The sequence below is a fragment of the Leuciscus leuciscus genome (genome assembly GCF_965113295.1).
Source record: "Leuciscus leuciscus genome assembly, chromosome: 23".
NCBI lineage: Eukaryota > Metazoa > Chordata > Actinopteri > Cypriniformes > Leuciscidae > Leuciscus > Leuciscus leuciscus.
In genome coordinates, this window is record NC_138747.1 from 27,017,493 (window position 1) to 27,042,244 (window position 24,752).

The 24,752-nt window shown below is 36.8% G+C and overlaps 2 protein-coding genes across 3 annotated transcripts in view; both read left to right on the forward strand.

The window, feature by feature from the left end:
* Positions 1–11,392, forward strand: part of LOC309488340 (protein FAM107B) — a 33,129-nt gene extending 21,737 nt beyond the window's left edge. For both annotated transcript variants that reach the window (XM_082156571.1, XM_082156572.1), the window contains 3 exons: positions 1,976–2,207; positions 8,620–8,776; positions 8,941–11,392. In XM_082156571.1, the coding sequence (XP_082012697.1) occupies positions 1,976–2,207; positions 8,620–8,776; positions 8,941–9,057 (506 nt within the window). In that variant the 3' untranslated portion in view covers positions 9,058–11,392. The remainder of the gene's footprint in view (positions 1–1,975; positions 2,208–8,619; positions 8,777–8,940) is intronic.
* A 2,357-nt stretch (positions 11,393–13,749) lies between these two features.
* On the forward strand, positions 13,750–16,629 carry LOC309488352 (uncharacterized protein). The gene is made up of 4 exons (XM_082156598.1): positions 13,750–13,919; positions 15,629–15,762; positions 16,011–16,067; positions 16,511–16,629. Exons 1-4 carry the CDS (start codon positions 13,850–13,852, stop codon positions 16,550–16,552), a joined length of 303 nt encoding a protein of 100 aa, XP_082012724.1. The 5' UTR covers positions 13,750–13,849; the 3' UTR covers positions 16,553–16,629.
* Positions 16,630–24,752: the final 8,123 nt, after the last annotated feature.

The window sequence follows — 24,752 nt, forward strand, 5'->3', positions numbered from 1 at the left end:
TGTTTTAACTAACTTGAACTCACAATGAGCAATACATTTTCATTGTTACTGTATTTATTCATCTTTGTTAAAGCTGTTCATTGTTTGTTTATGTTACTTCACAGTGCATTACCTAATGTTAAAAAACACAAACTTTGGTTTTAATAACGTATTAATAAATGTTACAAATTAATATTAACTAAGATTAATAAATGTTGTAGAAGTATTGTAAACCTTATTGTAAAGTGTTACCGATATTCTTTTGTAATAATTATGTAAATATTTATATTTCATATTTCTTTTTTATTATTCCATAGCTACATAAGCCCACATACTGTGTAGACTCTCTGACTTCCTTGTGCCAGCACGCTCTCTGACCAACCAGTGCTTATGGATTCATAATCCTCATAAACATGAAATATCTCTTTTAATGGATCAACAGCATTCGGTAAGGACAAAATAAGGTCCATATCAGTGATGTTAATCCAATGGACTGAGAGAGTTACTTTTAGCTTTATTTTTCCTGATGCATATGACATTTTCATATTTTCAAACTTTAGCAAAATTGTGTTTATCTTTTGCCGTTAGGGGAAGTGAAAACAATTTCGAGAGCAGTTGCCAACTGTGCAATATATAAAACTTCTGTAGATCTAAAACTAGATTTTTTCATTTTCTGAAAGAAAATGTGTTGTTTGTCCCTAACAAATGCACTGAATGATAAGCATGCAACCCACAATACATTGTATCATGCTTATCATTCATCTGTAACATGAAGTGCTATGAAGTGAAGTGAAGTGAAACGTATATATGGTTTGTTCCCTCACAGAGAGTATGAGCAATAATAATAGTGATAAAATAAACTGAGAATATAATAAAAAAGGATTTAGTACGCAAGAGACACAAAGGTCTTTAGTTTATAACTTAATACTTCGAATATAGGTTTTAAAAAAGGGGGGAACGCTTTATTTACTTGTTTAAAAAAAAACTAAAAAATGGTGTAAACTTGCTACAAAAACTCTGGGCTACAAATACTTTCACATGCATGAATTCCCTTCATCATCTTACCTGTCATCATCAACATAATTTCACCCCCGTCCTCTTCTCATGCACTCTGATTGAGAAGTGCTAAGAATTGAGCTCAGCTTTTTTAATATTGAATGGTGGAGACTGTCTCTGGTTCCTCCTCCAAGCATAGCATTGTTCTGAGCAAGCTTCAATGCATATGACACCTGATCTGCTGTCACTTTAGCACGGATCACGGCACTTTTAATCTGTCCTATCCTCAGAGGAGTGTCTTTATGCAGTCCAGCTGCACGGCTTGCATTATGGATCTGGATACAAGTTTGTTCTTTAGTGGAGATGAATTACAAACTTGTCTGAACCAGTACTATTTAATAACCTCCTTTCTAAACATACTGAGTACCCTGCATTTTCTTTAAGCAAAATGTTCCTTTCTCTCTTTTGATTTTTAGGGTGAAATATGCCAGAGTGTGGTATTTATTCAATTTCAGGGGAACAAGAACACAAGTGCAAAAATGTTTTACAAGTAAACTATCTTTGGGGTCAGAAAAGATCACATCAGTGCATCGTCTGTGTGTGATGGTGTGTTAGAGGTCTGGTAGTGTAAAAATTCTCCAAATAGCTGGAGGAAATGAAGGAAAGGAATTTCCTCCCAAACCCAGAGGAACGTAAACACTCTGAATGTCCACCTGCTACTTTCAGGAAACCTGCTTCGGCTCACATGGAATCATTTAAACTGGAGCAGAGACAAGTAGTGTATGTTACTGTATGTAGTAGTGTAGTAGTAGTGTATGTAGATGCTTGCTCTCTGATGTGGGTTGTTTATGCTCCACCATCCCACTTACTGCTGTTTATTATGTTCTTCTTTTGCATCAATCTCTGCCTTTCTTCTCGCAGTTAAAAGAAGTCAGGAAGGGAAACGTTACTTCCTTTCAATAAAATCCTTCCTCTCACATTGTTTTCTCTCTGTTCTCAGCCTCAGCGTATGCCGATATTCAATGGGAACAGCCTCATCAGCCGAGAACCCCGGACAGGGATCCATTTGGTTACCCTCATCGCGACATCCCCCCATTGGCCAGTTACGCTCCTCAGCCTGATTACATGACAGCGGATGATGATCTCATCAAGCCCAAAAAGCTGATTAATCCTGTGAAAGCCTCTAAAAGCCACCAGGAGCTTCATCGGGAGTTGCTTATGAACCAAAAACGGTATGAGGACATACACACTCATCTGCTAAATGACAGGTAGTACTCACATTAAAACCATGTGTACCAGATGTGGCCCGGATCTGGGCCGACACTATGTTGCTGTCTGCGTTACCAATGTAACAAAGTTAAGAGCTCAGGGAAGAAGGAGGTGGGAACTAATAATCATTCAACTTAATAACAAAATGAAAGTAAGGCGGCAGCCTCTCGACGACTTGCCGCATTCATAGTTACATGTTACATCGCTAAATCATGGAATGGCATAGTTTTAATAGTTTGTTTATCCACAACCTGCACAACTAGGATTTAAACCTGGCTAATTAATGTTCCAAAAATTTGAGATTAATTTTAGATTTGTCTCATTTTAAATTAACACTAAAAACTAAGATGATACATTTACTTCAGAAAGAAATGTACTTTTGCTATGGTTAAATAAATGTTCAGTGCTATCTTACAAAAATTCCTTTTCTTTTTTTCACTCTATAAAGTGTTGATATGGCAACTAGTAAATACGTAAATAAGTGAATAAACAAGTTAGTTCACGCTAGCATGTGTGGAATCTTTTAAACCATGTTGGTGACAACTAGCCCCGTTAGTTGTGCCCCGCTCTCCCCCAGAGATTAAAGTTTGTTAGTTTGATCTCAACCAAATGCGAGACATGAGCTATCATCTCTGAGCTCCTGAGCAAGATATTTAACTCTAGGTGGCAGTCTCTGCAATACATGTTTTGTAAGTCGCTTTGGATAAAAGTGTCTGCTAATTGACTACTTACAGGTAAACGCATAAGTTCAACCAGAGTTGGAGATTAGGAGATGTTGATCCTGGAACAACCAATCAGGACATAGAGGTTAGGGTTAAGGTTAAGGTTTAGAGATGCTATAGGGTTTAAACAACAGTAGTATCAACTTTTTCCCTCTGATTTTACGGCTTGTTAATTTGCAGTTAAGGATATGCTTAGGACTTTGTTTTTGAACAGGACAAACATGCTGGAATGATGGTCACTAGTTGGCTACTTACTTTCTCAGCACATCTGGACAGGTTTTGGTTGATATTTTGATTATTATTATTTTTTTTATGGAGCAAATTACTTAATTGTAACACTTTATTTTGATGGTCCCTTTCGAACATTCTGTTGACTATAACTTTGCAACTACATGTCAACTAACTCTCATTAGAGTTTTGAGTATTAGAGTATTGACATAGAGTATGTCTGCTTAATATTTGCTAACTCTTTATTGTGATGGTCCCCCAATTCTGCTGACTATAAGTAAATTTGCAACTACACGTCAACTTATTCTAACCCTAACCCTATCAGTCCACTAATACTCTACTAATACTCCAATGAGAGTTACATGTAGGTGCAACCTTACTTATAGTCAACAGAGTGTGTTAAAGGGACCATCAAAATAAAGTGAAACCAACTTAATAATTTCATTACTTTTTGTTGTTTTCAGCAACAATAAATCAGTAAGCAAAAAATAAACCAAATTCTCCAAGTACTGAAACAGAGGGCCTTCAGTTTTTCCCCCCTCAGATTCCATGCTGTCTGTGCTAGCACTTTGATTAGCATTGCACAGTTGCTTAGTAATGTCACCCCCCACTTCGATAATACCATTAAATGTGGTAAAGGTGAACACACTCCCTCTGTCTTAGCAGAGGGGTCTAAAGCCCTCAGGAGTGGCAACAGAACCCCTTTATCCTTCCCCCTCTTTCCATTCCTCTCTTTCCTAGACACTTTAGGAGGTTTAAGATTTAAAGAACGCAAGGCTCAGCCAATTAGAGATATAGTGTTCACATCCCACGCGGGTCCTGCATTGTGTTTTCGCACAGGGGAAATGAGCACTTATCTAAAGTGGCCAACGATAGAGCTTTGCTGTTTATGCCGCAGATCCTGTGACACAGCAAACCCAAGAACTTAGAGTGCTCTTGAGTGCGTTGTCATTTTCAGCTGTGAGATTTTAGACAGAAACAGGTCTGTAGTGCACAACAATGTTGGAGAGTAATTAAATGAGTCCACGTACATATTGTGGCTACATACTGTTGTCACTCCTCTTCATAATCTTGTTCTGTACACAGATTTTGGTCATCCATGCAAGTGTTAAGTGCATGGCAGTATGTAGCCTAAAAGTAGCATTGCTAATTTGCACTGTGATAAAACATCACATTCCGAATTGGGCAAATGGGCATTCTGATTCATTTTAGCATTCTTGTAGTGTAGCTAAATACTTTTTTTGCTTGCAGCTATTGATGCATTCAAATCATGTTGGAGTGATTGTATTTGCAAGTTGATAACAATGAAAACAAACAATGAATAACAATTTGTTTGACTTATCATAATGTATACTAATTATAATGTTGATGTGACCATTTTGTTTGTAGCTCAGGTATAGCTAGCAAGAGCTCATTCAGCTGGTTTATGTAGAAACAAATTTGAGTAAATTAAATTTCCCATCATTCTCTGTGACAACACAAAAATGATAAAATACAGATATAATGCATTAATTAAACATCTAATATGAATCTTTTTGGTAACACTTTATTTTGATGGTCCCTTTTGAACATTCTGTTGACTATAAGTAACTTTGCTACATGTCAACTAACTCTCATTAGAGTATTAACAGACTGTCTGCTTAATATCTGCTAACTCATTATTGTGATGCTCCCTAACAGACATTCTACTGACTTTAAGTAACTTTGCAACTACATGTCAACTAACCCTAACCCTACCAGTCTACTAATACTCTACTAACACTCTACGGAGAGTTAGTAGACATGTAACGTTGCTTATAGTCAACAGAATGTGTCAAAGGGACCATCAAAATAAAGTACAACCATCTTTTTGTTCTTATTTACGTCAGGAAGTAAATATGAAAATAAAATTCTCCAGCAAATCCATTTGATCAATTGACCAAAATCACCTGAATGCCTGCCATGTCATAGTTATAAAAATCATATGTAGGAACTTTCCATGTTGTCTTGAATGTGGCATATACCCTATCCAGTTCTCAGCTGGTTTCCAACTGAAGCTAAGCAGGATTCAGCCTGGTCATTTCATGGATGGGAGACCTCGTAGTGAAGGGGGTACCATGGCCTGGTTTCACAGACAGGGTTTAAATTAAGCCAGGATTAGGCCTTAGATAAATTAGGACATTCAAGTAGCTTTTATAAATGTGCCTTAGAAAAAGCATTACTGGTACATTTTAGTTCTATGACTAGATTTAAGCCTTGTCTGTGAAACCGGGGAAAAAAAGCACTGTCCTTTGGCTTAAACCAGGATCCTGTCAATTTGTAGGTTGTTTTTTATCTGCTTCCTGGCAAAATTTGCTGGTCTCTATCCATCATGGCTTCCTAATCATTTCCATGCACATAGATTAGCTAAATCACAGTGTTCCTGTCCCAAACAGCACCCTAAGCTCTCATGGTCTTCTTCTGAGTCTATACTTTCATGACATAAAGCTGCTTTGACTGTAGGGTAGAAGTATGCTGCGGAGCTCGCATGGATTAAGGGCAGATAGCAACTGCAAAGGGGACACTCGTGAGCACCCTTCTGAAACCTAGAACGATAAAAGGGGTGTTTCAGGGCTTTTCAGGTCCGTTCCTAAAGGGTCACGACCTGCAGAGTTCAATCCTAAACCGAACAAACTTGACTGTAATGATCAAGTAATCCTAAAGACGTTGATTTGCTGGTTCTGATGTGTTTAATTAGGGTTGAAACTAAACCCTCCAGGTCATGGCCCTCTAGCCCTGTCCTATGATCTTGTTTACATGACATCTTGACTGGACGTAATAAATACTTATCTTTGGCAAAATAAGCAAGCTGACATTCAGTACAATCTGTATCTTTTATTTGAATACATACAAATGTCATTTAGGTCTTTTAGTTTGTCAAGAGATTTAAAGCACTGTTTTTGAAGAGTGTGTATGTGCGCACGAGCTCTAGTACGTAAGAACGAGCCTATGATTGAATCTGGAAATAAATTAAATTAAATTAACACAGCGTGATTTATGATTCCAAACCTCATCACAAGTCAGATTGTGGATTGATTACATTCAGAATTTTCCATTGGTAAGAGGAGGAGTTGTAGTCTGTCCAGCAGGTTTAATCACTATGGTAGTTTAGCTATTTTCAATTATAGCTTTTCAGGCTATCGTTTTAAAATAGCTTCCCAAACACTTTAATAATTGCGGCAACTAAAATTCTCAGGAAGGTGGACCTCTGGGAGCAGGATTGGATACCGTTGACTTTGACCAACATGTAGCACCAGTACTAATCCAGCTATCTCGTGTGCTAAGACTAATAGGAACCGATGGAGTTGCAGACAACATGAATGGAGGGCCGATTTATTAGAGGCTTTCATTACAGAGAAAAAGTCACTGTTTGTGTGGGTACATTCATTAGTGTGTGCACTCTGTTCCACTACCAAACACTTTAAACCACAGAGAGCTTTCTGGCTCAGTGCCATGTCGGCCATTAAGCAAGTATCTTTTAGTTACTGTTGGCACTTTTGCCTCTTTGGTGCTGAGAGACCCTGCAGAAGACAGTCTAGAGGACATTAAAAGAGAGAGAGAAAGGGATGGGGATCTCACATCCACACAGATAACAGTGGGCATCAGAGGTGGCACAGGTTGGCAGAGGAAAGCGCCTCTTTTCTCAAGCCTTCTCTAGATGAGCCTTTTTATTTGGCAGTGATGTAGCAGAGCTCTTTACGATAAGTTTAACTAAACACTGAAAGAAATCAGTCAGGAGAAGTGATGCTAAAAGGAGGCACTAAAAGGGGAGAGACACATTTGGCTCGTATGTCATTGTTAGCCATGATAGGAAAATAGACACCATCTATAGATCATTTCAGGAACAGGTCGATGCCAACGATCCGAGCAAAGGTTCAGCAAGTGAGTATTCATAGCCGAGAGCTGAGATAGGGCTAAAGAGCAGCGTGTTATTATTATGAGGAGCTTTCAGGAGCCGTCCAGGGGCCTGATGTCTCTCTTGTTATCTTCATTAAATGTCCCTTGTGTTTATTTGTTGTTGTCTGGCTGTCTCTTCAGCTTGAAGGACACAATCTAAATGAACAGGGATGCTTATTGGAACTCCCACATCTGCTGAACTCCCCACGCGCGCACACACACACACACACACACTTCCTTCCTCTCCTCTCAGCACCTGTGGCGCCACCTCCCTGCGGAGAGAACAAGCTCACACGTAATTTAATTATCAGTCTGTCTGTATGTGTGAGTGTGGGTGTGCATATGTCTATCCTGGCACTAAAGTTATTAATTATCACGTGTGTTAACAGCAGCTTGGCACCTTGAAGAAACGGTTGTGAGAGCTTAGGCAGCATTGGTCAGAATTGATGGAAGAATCATATATATTCAGCCAAGCTGCACTTAGACAAACGAGCACACAATTCTGATGTCGGGTCTGTCAAAATGAGCCCATTGTAAATGGTATTAGCCTTGACTGTGACAAAGATGGAAAGTCACAACACTGGCAACATGAAGGGTAAAAACAACAGGAAACTAATGGATATTCTGACACGTTTACAGTGAAACAGCTCTTCATATTTTCACAGGCTACAATATAACAAATTGTCTTAATACATTTTTGTACTTTCACACCTTTTCTGTAAAAAAAAAAAAGCAAACAAGTTTTACAAAGCACACATATCTGATTAGTGACACTAACATGACAATACTGACACCTGCTGGATGACTTATGGACTGCATCAGCTGATGATGTTTTCTATTCTATTCTATTCTATTCCATTCTCATTTTTTCTACCTTTTTCTATTCTGTTTTTATTCGTTTTATCTACTCTATTCTTTTTTTATTATGTTTGCTATTTTATTCTTTGTTGTTTTTACCATGTATTTGCTATATTTGTATTGTGATATTTAATTCTTATTTGTAGTTGCTCTTTTCTATTCTACTTATTTACTTTACTTTCTTTTGCTCTGTTTGTTGTATTCAAATCTTTGTTTTTTACATTCTACTGTGGTATATTGTTTTCTATTCTATTCTATTCTATTCTATTCTATTCTATTCTATTCTATTCTATTATTTTCTATTCTATCCTATCCTATTCCTTTCCTTTCCTGTTTGTTGTATTCTAATCTTTGTTTTTGACATTCTACTGTGTCTATTCTTTAGATTTTCTAATTCTATTCTTTTCTATTCTATTTTAAATTTAATTTACTTTAATTTTTAAATATTATTTTATTTAATTTTAATTTTATTTTATCTATATAAATCTAAATTAATCTATTTAATCTAATTTCCTCTGATTTCTAATGTATTCTTTTCTCTTTTTTTGTTCTCTTTTCGAATGTGCTCTATTCTATTGTGGTCTATTAATTATTTTTCTTGTTCATTCTGTTCCGTTCTCTTTTTTATTCTATTTTATTTGATACACCTCAGAGGTGTTAGTGTGGAGAACAAGCCAGAACTGCAGCGTGTGTTGGAGCAAAGGAAGAGAGAGCAGATGATAAAACAGAGAAAGCAGGAGGAGGAAGCCAGGAGGAAAATCTCTCCACTGGAACAGGAGCTTCTCAAGAGACACCAGAAACTAGAGGAGGTAGAAACCATACAATCTCAAGCTCAATATCCTCTTCTTGTGTATCAGAGATCTATCATACTAAACCCTCTTTCAGATGTATATCCTGTTTAGCTGCAAAACACCAACCAAATATGCTCTAAATATCTGACAGATATATATTATGTGTGTTTTTTGTGCTTTAGCTGGAGAAGGAGCAAGCAAGTGTGGAGGACAGCAACTGCAGCGCCCCGGAGTTCATCAAAGTTAAGGAGAACCTGAGACGAACATCCTTTACAAGTTCTGGAGAGAAGGAGGTGTAGGGACACAGACTGGATCCAGATGTGTGTGTTTGTGCACAGCCAGTAACATAGAGACCTAAACACTGATCTTCTCTACTGCCTGTCTCACACCAACAACACCTTCAGCGCTCTCTGGAGCAGGTTCAGAGCGGACCGAGATAAAGACAGGACCCAAAGAACCTCTGCTACATCTTCACTTCATCAAGAGCTCGATGCTCAAGAGGTTTAAAGAGACTGCGACGAGAAAGAGTGTGTTGTTCTTTCTGCTCTGGATTGGACATGATGGGTTAAAGATTAACTGTCCAGGCTGCTTGTGTGTGTGTGTGTGTGTGTGTGTGTGTGTGTGTGTGTGTGTGTGTGTGTGTGTGTGTGTGTGTGTGTGTGCGTGCGTGCGTGCGTGCGTGCGTGCGTGCGTGCGTGCGTGCGTGCGTGCGTGCGTGCGTGCGTGCGTGCGTGCGTGCGTGCGTGCGTGTTCGCATGGATGGACAGCTATATTCTGGTTCTGTCACATTAGATAAAAAAAAAAAGTGAAAACAAGGTACAAGGAGTAGTTGCAGAGTGAATAAACAGTCTATTTCTCTCTAACCGAAAGGTTGAACATTTATAAGGCGACAATTAGACGAACATATCAGTATTATAGACAAATTATTGCTTATTGCTTACCAAACCGCCAAATATTTGTTCATCGCCTAATTTTAAACATTGTCTCTTACACTTAACAATCAGCACTTGTCACTTTTAAATGAAAATATAACCACTACTATTGTTTTCAGCCTTCATCATCCTTGATTTTAAGCTGAAAAAAAGAAAGAAAATAACATTGATAATTACTACAATGATGGCTTAAATGATGATGCACCATTACAAGAAGCTAACTATTTAATTTGACACGTCAGAGAGTTAAACCTGTGTGAAAATAGAGTTGTCTGGTTTGTGCTTATTCCAGTGCCTTTGTTTAAGTAATGCAACAGTATGGGCTGCCTGACATGGTTCAATGTGTGTTGCACAGAATTTTGTTCATAGTCTTTATGAATCTTTATGAAATGTTCCATAATATGGCTGCGTATCAGGAAAAGTAAAGTTTCTTTTAAATTATTTGCTGCTTCATTGTTTAAACAAACATTTACAAATGAAAAATAGAAAACAAAGCACTAATGGCTGAAACATGTTTAAAGTGCTATGTTCACTCTCAGACCATTTATTTGATCATTTTTTATTTTTATTTAAAGCTGCAGTCCGTAACTTTTTTTCAAAACGATCTGCTTGCCTTAGCTCGATTCAAAACGGTAAGCTCGTAATAATGTTTTTAATTCCAGTGATACTGGTGGATTTCCCCGGGAAATTCGAGCATGTCTTTTCGTCATTACGTCACATCCGTACACATAAAGAAGAGTCTCGGCTAGTAGGCTATGTGTGTGAGGATGTTGGAGGTGGAGATGTATAGCCTTTTCTCACAGCACTCAATATAATTAAACTTATCAATTTGATGGCGGATCCAGAAAGGTTCAAACGACAATCACCCGTTGTAAAACGCAAAAGACTTCGGAATGGCTACAGAAAAAAAGAGACTGCAACCGGGCCCACGCGCAAACTAGGATAAATATCGGAAGGGCATTAAATGTAGTCATGCAATGCTGATGTTGTTAACATTAACAATTTGAGAACAAAGTATAATTTGCACGGTTTGAAGTGATATGATAAGCAATCGTTAGATTTAATCAGCGCGATTTACTGCAATGCTTTTTTTCCCCTTAGTTGATCAGAACAAAAGTGGATGTTACTTGTTCAGATGACATTTTCCGGTGAAAATTCTTACAGGTACTTCCAAAAAGTAGAATCTGTGATTGCGAATGACAGTATCCACACCGGCGCGGTGACTGACAGCCGCACATTCTCCTCAAAACATCGGATTCATCGGCGCTGTGCCGTGCCGAGGCACAACACACGTAAAGTTGATAATTCCGCGAAGAACTGCAATTGCAGATTTCTAACAGAGATGGCGACAAAGAGGAAAAACTACGGACTGCAGCTTTAACATAAGTCATGTTTCCATTTTTTCTCTGTATTAGATTGTTTTAAAGTAAAATTGAAATAATATGTATAATTGCTGCCTTTTCTGGCCCCTAAAGCCATTGGATAATACAACAATCAATTTGTTACTTGAATACAATTCAGTGTTTATTTACTTATGTCAAAATCATAAGTAAATATAAGAGTAGGCTATATTTTTTGTAGCTTTAGCCATGACCTTTTGATTCTTATAAACAGAGAACTTACACAATAAATAAAAGGTACACATGCTTCATCTAAATAAAATAAAAAAAATATATATAGTAATAATAAATGTACATTTTGATTTTGTGCCCCTTATTTCCTGACATTAAATAATTAGTTGGTATTCTTTTATTCAAACAAATACCAACAACAACAACAACAACAACAACAAAAATCAGCTTTTTGCAAAACAAACACTTGCAAGGAAAACCATCAACATGCACCAACAAGTTAACAATAAGCTATCAAGTTCAACTCTGTTCAATGCCAGCTCCCTGTCCACAGGGCCAGGCTTCCAGTGTGTGTGTGTGTGTGTGTGTGTGTGTTGTGTGTGTGTGTGTTGTGAATTTTAACTAGCTGCTCTAAAAGTGAAGTGATGCTACAGGAGGTCACAGGGCCCGGTTCAGGGTTATCATGCTCGGTTTCACTTTAATGGGTCCTCGGTGGAGTTTTTTTTTTTTTCACTGATGGAAATTCTCCATCTTGCCCTCCATCCAGCTTCTCGATAGCTTCTTAATTAGAGGGACAGGTAACACTATATCCCGAATCACAAGACCCTTTGTCCACAAAAACACGCTATCCACCTCTAATCTGTTTAATCCCTAAGAATCTTCAGGATCCGATTTGTTGTGCTCTAGTAAACAAGGGCTAAATTGTTTGACGCGAGGCAGTTGTGAACCTGAACTGAACGATGGCACACCTGAACTACATGCAACACAACAGCCTGAACATGGACACTGTGTTTTATGGAGACGCTACAGGTGCAAATGCAAACCAGGCCAACACACAATGCATCTGCTATATGAATCATTAATATTCATTTTCATTTTAAACCAAATTAATAACTGATCTGAATCCAATATGTAAGCTACAAAAATTATAATCAATTGATAAGCACATTTGGACATTAAATGTAAAAAAGGAGTGACAGAAGCTAGTTATCGCACTTTCAGTGAATATCTCAGTTTTATTTTTGAAGGATAGTTTGTTCACACAAAACCTTAAAGTTACACTACCATTCAAAAGTTTGAGGTTGGTAAGATTTTTTAATGCTTTTGAAAGTCTCTTATGCTCACCAAATCTGCATTTATTTGAGCAAGAATACCGTAAATATCATTACAATTTCTGATTAGCTGTTTTTAATATTTATTAAAATGTAATTTCCTATGTGATCAAAACAGAATTTGCAGCTTCATTACTCCAGTCTTCAGTGTCACATGATCCTTCAGAAATCATTGTAATATGATGATTTGATGCTCAAGAAACATTTCTTATTATTATCAATGTTGAAAACAGTGTTTTTTTTTTAATGCTTTGATTAATTGAAAATTCAAAAGAACAGCATTTATTTGAAATATATATTTTTGTAACCATATAAATGTCTTTACTGTCACTTTTGGTCAATTTAATGCACACTTGCTGAATAAAAATATTAATTTCTAAAAAGAAAATCTTACTGACCTACATTTTTGAAGAATATTCAGCAATTCAGCATAGCATTTAATCTGATGGTTGCAATAGATGTATTAATGATTTGTTATATTAATGGTACGGAAGGAAAAAATACCATTTTAATTATCAGGAGAATAATCAGTGAACACAAATTTTCAGAATTTTTTATGTAATCGAAATCTATATTTATAGTTTTATTGATTGTGAACGGTAAAAAAAAAAAACAGGCAAAATCCATGACATTATTGCCCAGGAAAAGGATAAAGTTTAATGAACATATAGTGGTGCGTGTAGTCACACTATATGGAGTAAGTTGTCATGAATCCTTTTATTAAACAGCTTATTAGACTTTTCAGCAAAATATGCACAATACAACAATTATGAAACACAAAATGATCTAAGAAACACATAAAATGTAAAAGATAGCATACAAAAATCTCACATTTTGACCAAAGGATATAATAATTGAAGAACTGTACAAAATTATAACATCTAAAACACATATACGACATACCCCACAATTTAGTTCAAAAATATTCTTAATATCACTGTGGTTTTATTGTATTCATATTTTCCCAGTGGCTTTTACTAAAATGTGACTATTTAAAAACAAGCAGGCAGAGACATTTTAAGCCTATACTTAAGTAAATATGATACGTTATCATAATATGTATGTGTCCCAATTAACCACAACTAAAATTGACGGAAAGCAGCATGACATTCAGTGACACGTCTGAAGACTCCAGCCTCTTGTCAGTTTCTTGCAGCTGGCTTGCTCTGTGTCCAGTGTTTACCTCAGGTTCTGATAACATCTGAAGACTCCAGCTTCTTGTCAGTTTCTTGCAGCTGGCTTGCTCTGTGTCCAGTGTTTACCTCACACAGGTTCTGATAACATCTGAAGATGTGCAGTAGTTTGCCCAGTGTTGGCTAAACTGCACTCTGGTTTATGCAAATGTCCATTCCTGTTTTGGGCCAGTTCCATGTGTCCGGGCGGATGCTGAAGGTCACACCCCTCTGCTGTGGGACGGGCTTGAGTCTCAGGTGAGGTAAAAGCAGCAGGATTCTGAACTCAGAGCTGAGATGAGACATGGAGCCACACGGACAGCTCATACCAACGCTACTCGTCCTCATGCTTGTGACCTACATCTGTGAGGCAGGTATGGGAAACTTTTATTTTTTATCTTTTTCTTATTTTACTTAAACTTTTATTTTTTGTTTGTTTATGAATTATCATTATCATACCACTTGGCTTGAAACGTCACCTGTGGTGAGAACATGAAATAAAAAATGGATTTATTTTTATTTTTGGAGCTATGGTGTGCCAACTTTTCCTTCCTTTTTTATGATAATGAATTGACAGTTTTTATCATTGATAAAGGTAGTTTATATATATACACTAGTCAAAAGTTTTGGATTGGTAATATTTGTAATGTTTTTAAAAGAAGTCTCTTCTGCTCACCAAGGCTGCATTTATTTGATTAAAAATACAACAAAAAATATTTTTAAAAATGATTAAATAAAAAAAAATTGAATCTTTTGTAACATTATAAATGTCTTTACTGTAACTTTTGCTTAAGTTAATTCATCCTTGATGAATAAAAGTGTTGATTTATTTTATTTATTTCCCCCAAAAAATGTAATAAATATTATTACTGACCCCAAACTTTTGAACGGTAGTGTTTAATGTACAAAAGCTTTCTATTTCAGATAAATGCTGTTCTTTTGAACTTTCTATTCATCAAAGAATCCTGAAATAACTGTTTTTAACATTGATAATAATAATAAATGTTTCTTGAGCCTCAAATCATCATATTAGAATGATTTCTGAAGGATCATGTGACACTGAAGACTGGAGTAATGATGCTGAAAATTCAGCTTTGATCACAGAAATAAATTACATTTGAGTATATCTTCACATAGAAAACAGTTATTTTAAATTGTAATAATATTTCACAATATTATTATTATTATTATTAATCAAATAAATGCAGCCTTGGTGAGCAGAAGAGACTTATTTTAAAAACATAAAAAATCTTACCGATCCAAAACTTTTGACTGATAAGTGTATATATATGTATGATATTTTATACTATTATTTACACTATTGTATTTTTATATTTGTATTAACATTCATTTTAATTAACATTTAAATTAATAATTTGATGCAGTGCATTTATGGTGTTCATATGTTTTTACAATGTAGGCTACTTATATTTTAAAAATCCCTGCATGTAATTACAGCTGTAATTAATTTCTCCATTTACATCTATAATTACACTGTTGACCCTTCACTCACCCCTTAAAGGGATAGTTCACCCAAAAATGAAAGTTCTGTCATCATTTACTCACCCTCAAGTTGTTTCAAACCTGTATGAATTTCTTTTTTCTGCTGAACACAAAAGAAGATATTTTGACAAATGTCGGTAACCAAACAGTTGATGGACCCCAATGACTTCCATAGTAGGAAAAAAAAAAATACTATGGAAGTCAATGGGGTCCATCAACTGTTTGGTTACCGACATTTGTCAAAATATCTTCTTTTGTGTTCAGCAGAAAAAAAGAAATTCATACAGGTTTGAAACAACTTGAGGGTGAGTAAATGATGACAGAATTTTCATTTTTGGGTGAACTATCCCTTTAACCCATCCTTGAACTTCCCCACACCACCAAACCTGACCCTAACCTCACCCGTATCCCTGCTCAATAGCTGCAAATGGCTTTTGAAATACAACATGAAAACAAAAGTACCTTCTTTTTTACAAACTTAATTTATAAAGTTATCTCAACTTTTGGAAGGTTTGAAAAAGAAACAGTGCGGAAGATTCCCTGTGATAAACTGATGATTTGATTGGGTTGTTTGTTTCAGCCCTGCTCCGGAAGTCTTCCGCGGTGGACTTTCTGAGGTCTGGGAGAGAGAAGCGTGCCGTGAGATGTCAACATGGAGGCTGTAGCTCTGAAGACAGCGAGGCAGAAGAACTACTGGAGGCCAACTCAGATTACGTGAGTGGACTACAAACACATAACATCAGCTCTTTTTTTAAATCATAGCCTCTAAAATGTAGATATCACATTGAATATCGGCCATTCCAAACCTTTTATTTGTATAATATTGGTGGTTTAATGAGACAATCTTAAGGGTTTTAACACTGTTTTACTGACAGATGTATTATGTGACGTAGGATCAGTTTAGTTGATTTTGAAACTGAAAAGTACCTCATTAAAACTGCTTATCTATTTTCACTCATCAGGAGCAGGACAACTCAAAGATGTTCTCCAATGGTGGATCTCAAGTAGGGGAGCACATGGTAAGACACCAACACTTTATAGATAGTGGATGGATGGATGGATGGATGGATGGATGGATGGATGGATGGATGGATGGATGGATGGATGGATGGATGGATGGATGGATGGATGGATGGATGGATGGATGGATGGATGGATGGATGGATGGATGGATGGGTGGATGTGTGGATGGATGGATGGATGGATGGATGGATGGATGGATGGAGAGAGGGAGGGAGGGACGGCGAGAGTGAGACAGATGAGATAGATGAGATAGATAGATAGATAGATAGATAGATAGATAGATAGATAGATAGATAGATAGATAGATAGATAGATAGATAGATAGATAGATAGATACTGTATCACTCACTTGCTTGCTCACATGTCTCAGTTACTAACATGTAAAGTGTAACTCAATCCATCCACTGAGGGCTTCTCTGAACTCCTGCTTTTCTCTCAGAGGCCTGACGGTGAGCCACAGGGAGAGGGATCAGGAATGTAGCCCTGCGGCTCATGGCTTCACCGGGGGAAACTCGTGATCCGATACAAGCACAGGTGCTCCAATGTGGAACAAAGTCAGATATAATAATATCGTAGAATGAATTGTCTTAAAAATGAGAATAGACTCCTAAAGTGTTTTTGGATGTTAGAAAGTCATGAATATTATGATTCAGTCAGAGATGGATACGTTTCTCATGTAATTCTAACATAGATGTGGTGATGCCAACTTTGGTGCTTTTTAAAGAATGCTGCTGTACAACCTGTTATTACACTATATCATGGTGCTACATTGACATTATTCATTCTAGAGGACAGTATTTATACACTATACAAACAGAAATGAATGAACCTAACACAATATAACTTCACTAAAAAAAAACTCAATGTTACATATTAGATTACAACTTTTTTTTTTTTTTGGGTGGCCAGTGGGTCAATATATTCAGTAGACTCAGATGTAAAGATTCGAAACAATTCATATTTTATTTTCCTTTACAAAAAAAGGTTGTCATAAAAACAATTCTTTGGACTGCATATCAATAAAATGTAAATGCCATGGTATATGATTATGCTAATCATTCATGGTATATGTCAAAGTACCAGGGCATTGCCATCTAACACTATCATGTTTAGGCCTGTGTTGCTGTTTATGTCAACTTGTCAAAACACATACAATACAACCTACATTATTAGTCATACTGTAACTTCATTTACAGTGTAGATCATAACATCATCAAAGCTCACTATATTTTTACCAATTTCTTTTCTTACAAGTGCATCCTATTGATTTTTCTCAGTGCAAATGCTAATAGACTAACTGATTTACAAATATTACATATTTCCCTTTTCTGCTTTGTATTCTGGTTTTAATGTCTATATTGGCAACATACAAAAGCTTGCTGACATGCTAACATGAATAAACAGCATTATCTGCATTCTTGCTGGAACATTTCATTCAGAAAACAATATTACATTAATATATTGTTGTTGTTTTTCTTTTGTGAATGAGTGGGCAGGGTGATTTTCACATCATTTTGTAGTAAAAACCCTCGGCTGCGAGATCCAGTTCTCAGAAGTCTTGTGAACAAATATCCAGTATGTGTTTTATGGCCACATAAACTAGAGTTACTAACCATGCATAATCTTCATTTTATAAAAAAAAATGCAAACATGTACATCCATATTGCTTGCATATTATTGCAGCAGAGTTTGTGCTGAATACATAATCAGACTTTATCCATTTATTAGAAACAAGCACAAATGTCAGGGCATGTCAAAACACCTCCAAGGCCCAGAAACAGCTCAGACCTCAGAGGGTTAAATGTGTAATGCAGACTAACAGTAACATTAAAGGGATACTTCACCTCTGGAAAGATGAATGTGTATTTAAAAAAGGTCATTTATGTAGAAGAAATGTGAAATTATTTTTGAATTTGGAGCTTTCTAGACTGAAAAAAGCCAGAAAATGTATTTTTGGCTTATGTGGATGAAAGACAACAACTCCCAGAATGCACTTGCTTCGCTGCCCTAGGAGGCCACGCCTACCAGTAAGAGAGCGTAGTTGAAAACAACAAGGCTAGGCTACTAGTGAGTCTCCGTGACGAGTTTGCCTGGGATTCCGAGATCGCCAAAATGTCCGGAATTCGGCTTTTGCGTTCTACAGTCGCCATTCATTATGTTTACTGTGGCGAGCAGGACGAGGCTGAGGGGCGCGGGAGAACGGCGCGAGGCCGGTGGCGTGATTACTGATGAGTGACACCGGTCTCGTAGGCTATCTCTCACGGAGGAGCGGGAATTTTCTTAGCAATGTTAAAACGCACATCAACCGATCACTTGTTTAGCGTTCATGTAAACACTATATTCAGATTCACCAATCGAAATGAATTCAGTTAGATTGAAACAAAGGTGTGCATGTAAACAATGAATGGCGACTGCAGAAAGCAAAAGCCGAATCCTGGACATTTTGGACGATCTCGACGGCCGGACATGTCCGGGAAAAAGAGGATGGTCACCCTTACTACTCAGCTTTCTCCTACTACTCAGCTTTCTCCACAGAGCAAGAGCCTGCTAGCTTAGCTTCCAAAGAAAGACGGCTGACACTATGTGTACATTCTGTGAGTGAGATCCCACCTCCTATGGGCGGGTTGAGAACATGCGGGACAGCCCCTACTACTGGCTGTAGTCTTTAGTCTCCGGCCAAAAAATCCTCCGATGACGCAAAATGACGATTTTTGCGTCATCGGAGTACTTTTTCCAGACAAAAAATACATAAATCTCTCCTCTCAGGGGGATATGAGGATGGAAAGCACGGTAATTCGAAAATACTACAGGTTTTCCACCAATACAAAGCTTAATGCTAAATCCTGAAGTATCCCTTTAACCAACCATCAGCTAGGCTGAAAAACGAATTGCTAGGTTCTGATTGTCTTCAGATGGTCTTTAAAGTGTTTCTGCTGCCACCTCATGGCTGTCATTCACACAGAACCACTGCAATACCAGCGAGTGCCACTTGCATTCCACAGGTTGTGCAACATGCAGAGAAAAAGGAGAAAATCGTGTAGAGGAAAGCAATACTTTCAGTTTTGATATCTAACCCTGCTCTATGGGACAAACAAGGAGACTTTCTTCTACCTGAGCTGGAATGTTTAAGAATGTTGAGAGGTAAAGCTTTTTTCACAGGAACACCAGAGAACCCCGGCCCACCTGACACCACTTCTTGCGACTGTGTGTGGCGTCCCTGGTGGCAGGTTGCTAGGCGATGCCAGACATGTACACATGGTGAGGTGTCAGCTATACCGTGGGAGACTAAATGCTTCAGTGATTTGAGGAACCAGAAGGCAGGAGGGCAAGCCGGGGCCATATGAACAACTTTCAGGAGGAAATGGAACACCGTGGCGCCCCACAATAAAAGAGCAATACAAACTCTGCAGAGAAGAATCCGTATACTAGCCTTCTGCCAAATTACACACATGCTGAAATGCGACAGGCTAAAAGGGAAATCGAGTATTTACTATAACAGATGGTTATATATTCTTCATATGGTTTATGTGAAGAAACAGAAATATAAATGGTTTGAGTAGTTTTATGAGACAAAAAAGCATTAGTCTGACATTTTAAAATAAGCATTAAAATAAGAAACAATGCAAAACCTGAAATAAAAATATAATCCACCTGGATGCGATTTGCTCCTGTAAATGTGCCATGAAAATATAGCTTTCCAAGACATAGCTGTAAATATATTAAAATGCTTGACAGATGTTTGTAAATCCAGCAGGCTAGTTCTACACTACTCTCATTTCAACCAACCACACTGTACCATTTGTCCCTCATCTAGTTTATTGCTCTAGAATAAAGGTATTCTACATGCAGTAATTTTTTTAACATTTTACTCAAACTTCAATTACAAAACAACCATATTAATTTTTGAAATGATAACACCACTTGCTAAATTAAACGTGCAATGAGGTGAGGTAATGAGACAATAATGTAGTCACTACTGTTTGAAAGGGAACCTATTATGCTCCTTTTTACAAGATGTAATATAAATCTCAGATGTCCCCGGAATGTGTCTGTGAAGTTTCAGCTGGAAATACCCCACAGATCATTTATTTTATTGCCCATTTTTTTTATTGGAAGGAAAAACATGCCGTGCGTGTCTCTTTAAATGCAAATGAGCTGCTGCTCCCCGCCTTACTTTCCAGAGGAGGGCGGAGCCTGTATAGCTCGTGCCTCCGATCAGTGTTGCCAGACATACGATAATTATCATATTTGTACGATAATTTTGACCTCTGTATGATGCACGATCAATAATGAAAAAAATCCCATAATCTACTATAATTTCAGATTTTTGTGACACTTCACATGATGGTCGTTGTAATCATAGGGCTCATTGATCTAGCTGTGGATTCTACTCTACCCTCATGATTGTGAGGAGAACATGAACTTGGTACGCATGTCTTCCATCTCATTCTCAACTCACGTTATGTCTTCTTAGCCAATCATTGTGGAGAATGACTCTCACAAGCAGTTAACGTTCCTTTTGTTTAATGTATACAAAGTTGTATATCATAAACATGTAATTTCTGTATTATTTGCAGTGCTTAGGTCAGTTGTTTCCAAGTTTATCAATCCTAGTTTAGCAATAAAGTAGTTTGCAGGTCGTGTCAAAAAGTTGTTGGTCTAGATAAATAGCTGTATTCTGTACGTTTGACTCGTGCAAGATCATTTTCTTCCAAATACTATAATTTTAGGCTTCTGGTTTGATACTTGGACTGGACATTTCCAATCTGGCAACACTGCCTCCTATAGGCCTACTCTGCCTAAAACTAACAAAACATTCGTTTGGTTTTGATTATCCTCTCTATTGTGGTCACGCTCACATGAAATTACAGTTCTGTATCATCATGAAAGTTTATTGTCTGCATGCGTTTTAAAGCCATATCAGTCTTAACTTCTGATGTGGTTTTCTGAGCGCACACATCCGAAGCATGCTCACAGAAAGCTGGATGTCAGACGGCAATCCCGTGAGTATTAAACTAAGTTCTCTTTCACGTGTTATTGAGCTTAAAATACACACAAGGTTATGTCAAAAACACAAAGAAAAACGTAAAATCACTCACTGCTCTTGACTGAATAACTTAGTAGCTTTAATAAGAATAGGCTACATTTCTTACTTGAATGCTGCTGTTAAATGCTCTGGCGAGAAGATAAACATGATGGACTGTGTACTGCTCACTTAGGGCGGGTTTATGCTAATAGGGCGGAGTCTGTCTGCAGTCATGGGCGGGGCCTAAGCATTTGTGATGTCACAAAAGCTACAAATTAGCAAACAGCTTGTTCTGAGACACTGCTTATTATTTACAGGGGTTAACCTTCATCCTTCCCTCGCACTTTGTAACACATCTTTCCCTCGCGGGACAAAATTACCCGAAGCCCTAAAATTATACTTTTTTTTTCTTTTCTTTTTTTTTTTTTAATTACTAGATTTGAACAATAAATAATAAATAAATAGTAATTTAAGCACATTCCTCACATTCTTTCAACTTAAATTCAAATTAACTCACAATCTCATGCATAACGCTTTTAATTCAGCTCAAAATATCTTACATTGGGTGTCTTTAACGACCTCTTGTTGGGAAAAAAATATATAACATGATATTTCATTACACTAGCCTAGGAGATGGCCTTATAGCTCTATATGGAGCATATGAGCTGTTCCGCTGGGTCCTAAAGTCAGTTCTTCAGTATGCATTCAGATTCACATGTAGACATTATAAAATAATTTTTTGGTATAGTTTTAGCATTTTTAGTTTGAATTTTGAGCATTTTAAGGGTTTCTATGTGGACTGAAGCATTCCTCGCATCCCATTCATTCCTAAGGGGTCAAATTGACCCGCGAGGGAAGGATTTGTTACTTTTTTAAATTTCAACCACAAAACTCCTCGAATCTATTAATTTTTTTGTGTGTGTGTATTCGTGGTTCATGTGCGACAAAAGTCCTAGGGTCTTGGAGTTGGACCCCTATGAACACTCATGACGAGTGGGTGGATTTTTACCATTATAGGGTGGTTGTATGCACACACTGCCGACACACATTTATGTTCAAACACCATGTAAAAGTGAATAGGTCCCATTTAAATGTTTATCTTTGCATATTGCATAATGTTTCAAACAACTTTCCTCCTTAAATAATAGTTAGTAAACCGTATATTGTGCAGTATGCAGTAAGCAGAATGCTATAATTCCAATTCGATCACAGCAGCTACTGCTATTTTGATGAAAAAATGCAATTTAATAAATCAGACTTTTAATTGTTAAAAAAAATAAGCTTTTATGAAATATTCCATGTGTTACGACGATGTTTGCTTCATTTACATTTTGATATTTCAGAGAAGTGTGTGTAATGGTGACACACCTACAGATGGCAGTAAAGTTCAGGATAAACACAAACACATAATTTCACACTGTAGTCAGTGCACTGTCTTAGATAGCCTACAATGAGTCATTTTCTAAATTAGATCTCTTTGCAACTGAAAACAAATGTGCTGAAATTTTGTGCACATAATGTGAGATGACATTGATCGCTCCGGCCTGGAATTAGACTGTGCCTTCAGCCAGAAATAAAAGCATCACAGCAGTGTGTATATCTGCAGCTAGATCCGATGAATGAGCCGTTTGGCTGATCAAAGTCCGAGTGTCTTGGTCCAGTGTGAGAGTCTATTTCGTGCGTTAGATCTGAGCTTCAGGAATCTAAATCTCTTTTGAAGCCAGCACAGACTGGATTTAACATGAACAAACGATGGACTTTATCATTTTAACACAAGAGTAAACAGTGGATTATCCACAAACTGTTCTTTGTCCTAGGCTTTAAGCTTCATTTTTCATTTTTAGCACAAAGATGTATTTCCAGTGAAACTTTATTTCATTTAAATATGCAAGAAAGTCAGTCAAAACGCTGATGGTCATCTTACAAAACATGTTCCTTTAAAGTTCAAGATGCTGTCTCAAAACATAGTGAGCAGACTGTACCTTGACATCATAGGTGTGTTACAGCAAGAACATCTTGACCAAAATCAGATGCATCCTTTTTAAATTAGTCATTCTATCTCTAAAGTATCAATCCTAATACAATCCAAGTATCTAAAGTCCTGCAAGTATAGCAACAGGAAGATGTTTGGTCTAATTAACTAAAATGCATAATTTCATCCAATATGTGAGTGATTTGGTTTGTCATTATCAAGCTATGTGCATTTAATGTTAAAGCCTCCTATTTAGGGTGAAAATATTGGTAAAATGTGTTAAATTAAACTGATAGTATTACAGTCTTACTGACTGCTAAAAGTATGATCTGATGACTAGCTAATTACAAAGATTGCTCACAGGGTGATCAGATGTGAAGAACGTGTCTGAAAGAAGAAATTCTCCAGAACTCTGTGGAGTTTCCTAAGGGATTCTGTGGGCTCAAAAACTGTGCAAAACTTCTGAGGTTCCACTGCAAGACAGCTTTTTAAATTCTGGGACAGCCCCTGTAGCGCAGAACATGAAGGTCGAAGAAGGAAGAAGATATTTGAAATTTGAAATATTTTTGACAGCTAAAACATCACAGCACAGCATTCTTGCAAACACAGAACTCAAAATCCCCCTATAATGTGGGGAAGTAGAGGTTCCCTTGGGGTTTGTGCTGTCCTGTAGGGTGATAAATGTTCTGCGGGTTATTACATGTTATGCAATAATGATTTGCTTCAGGGTACACTTTCATGTCAGCTTGGACCTTAACCTCATGTAATTTGCAATGGTTCATTATCCTCGTTTATGGTTTATTGTCCTTCACAGCTCACCATTATTTAAAAAAAAAAATATATATATATATATATATATATATATATATATATATATATATATATATATATATATATATATATATATATAATAAATATAACTTTTTTTTTTAATTGGTCAAATCCTAATCTGTACACACACAAAAAAGTATCAAGAAGCAAAGGTGCATTTTACATTAGGACTTGTTTAAAAAAAACAAAAAACATCATGAACAATGTTTATTACCCATTAAAGAAATATAATACTGATTACAAAACACTGTAACTACAATTAAAGACAATACATATTTCCAGTGTATGTTATGGACATTTTGCAAATGTTTGCATGAGGAGCCTATTTGATGAGACGGACGATGTAACAATGTAATGTTGTAAAAAATATATCAATAAATGAAAACACAAAACTGACACTTCTGTTAATCATCCAACTGTTCATGATTATTTGCCAACGAGGATAATCCAAAAATGGCCAAATATTGGAGGATTATTGGCTTGGCAGACATATCAGTCTGTCACTCTTTGTTTCCTCAAAGCAAAGCGAAACTGGAAACAAAATTAGTTAAAGATGTGGCAACCTCATATGCATGACATATGAGCTGAGAATGTGTTTAGTCTGGTAAAATTTTATAATAACTTTAACATTTATATGAATGGTTTCATGACATTTCTTGGTATTACTTTTCAATTCCAAAATCACCACTCATTTTGCAGTGGAAATTAAAATATTTAACCATTTTCACTCATTAGTCTTGCTTGGCATTATATAATGTAGGCTATAATAATAAAGTGACATCAGCAGTTCATGCTCCTGTTTCTGATGGTACTGACAAACTCAGACTACACTTTGTTAATAAAAACGTTTAA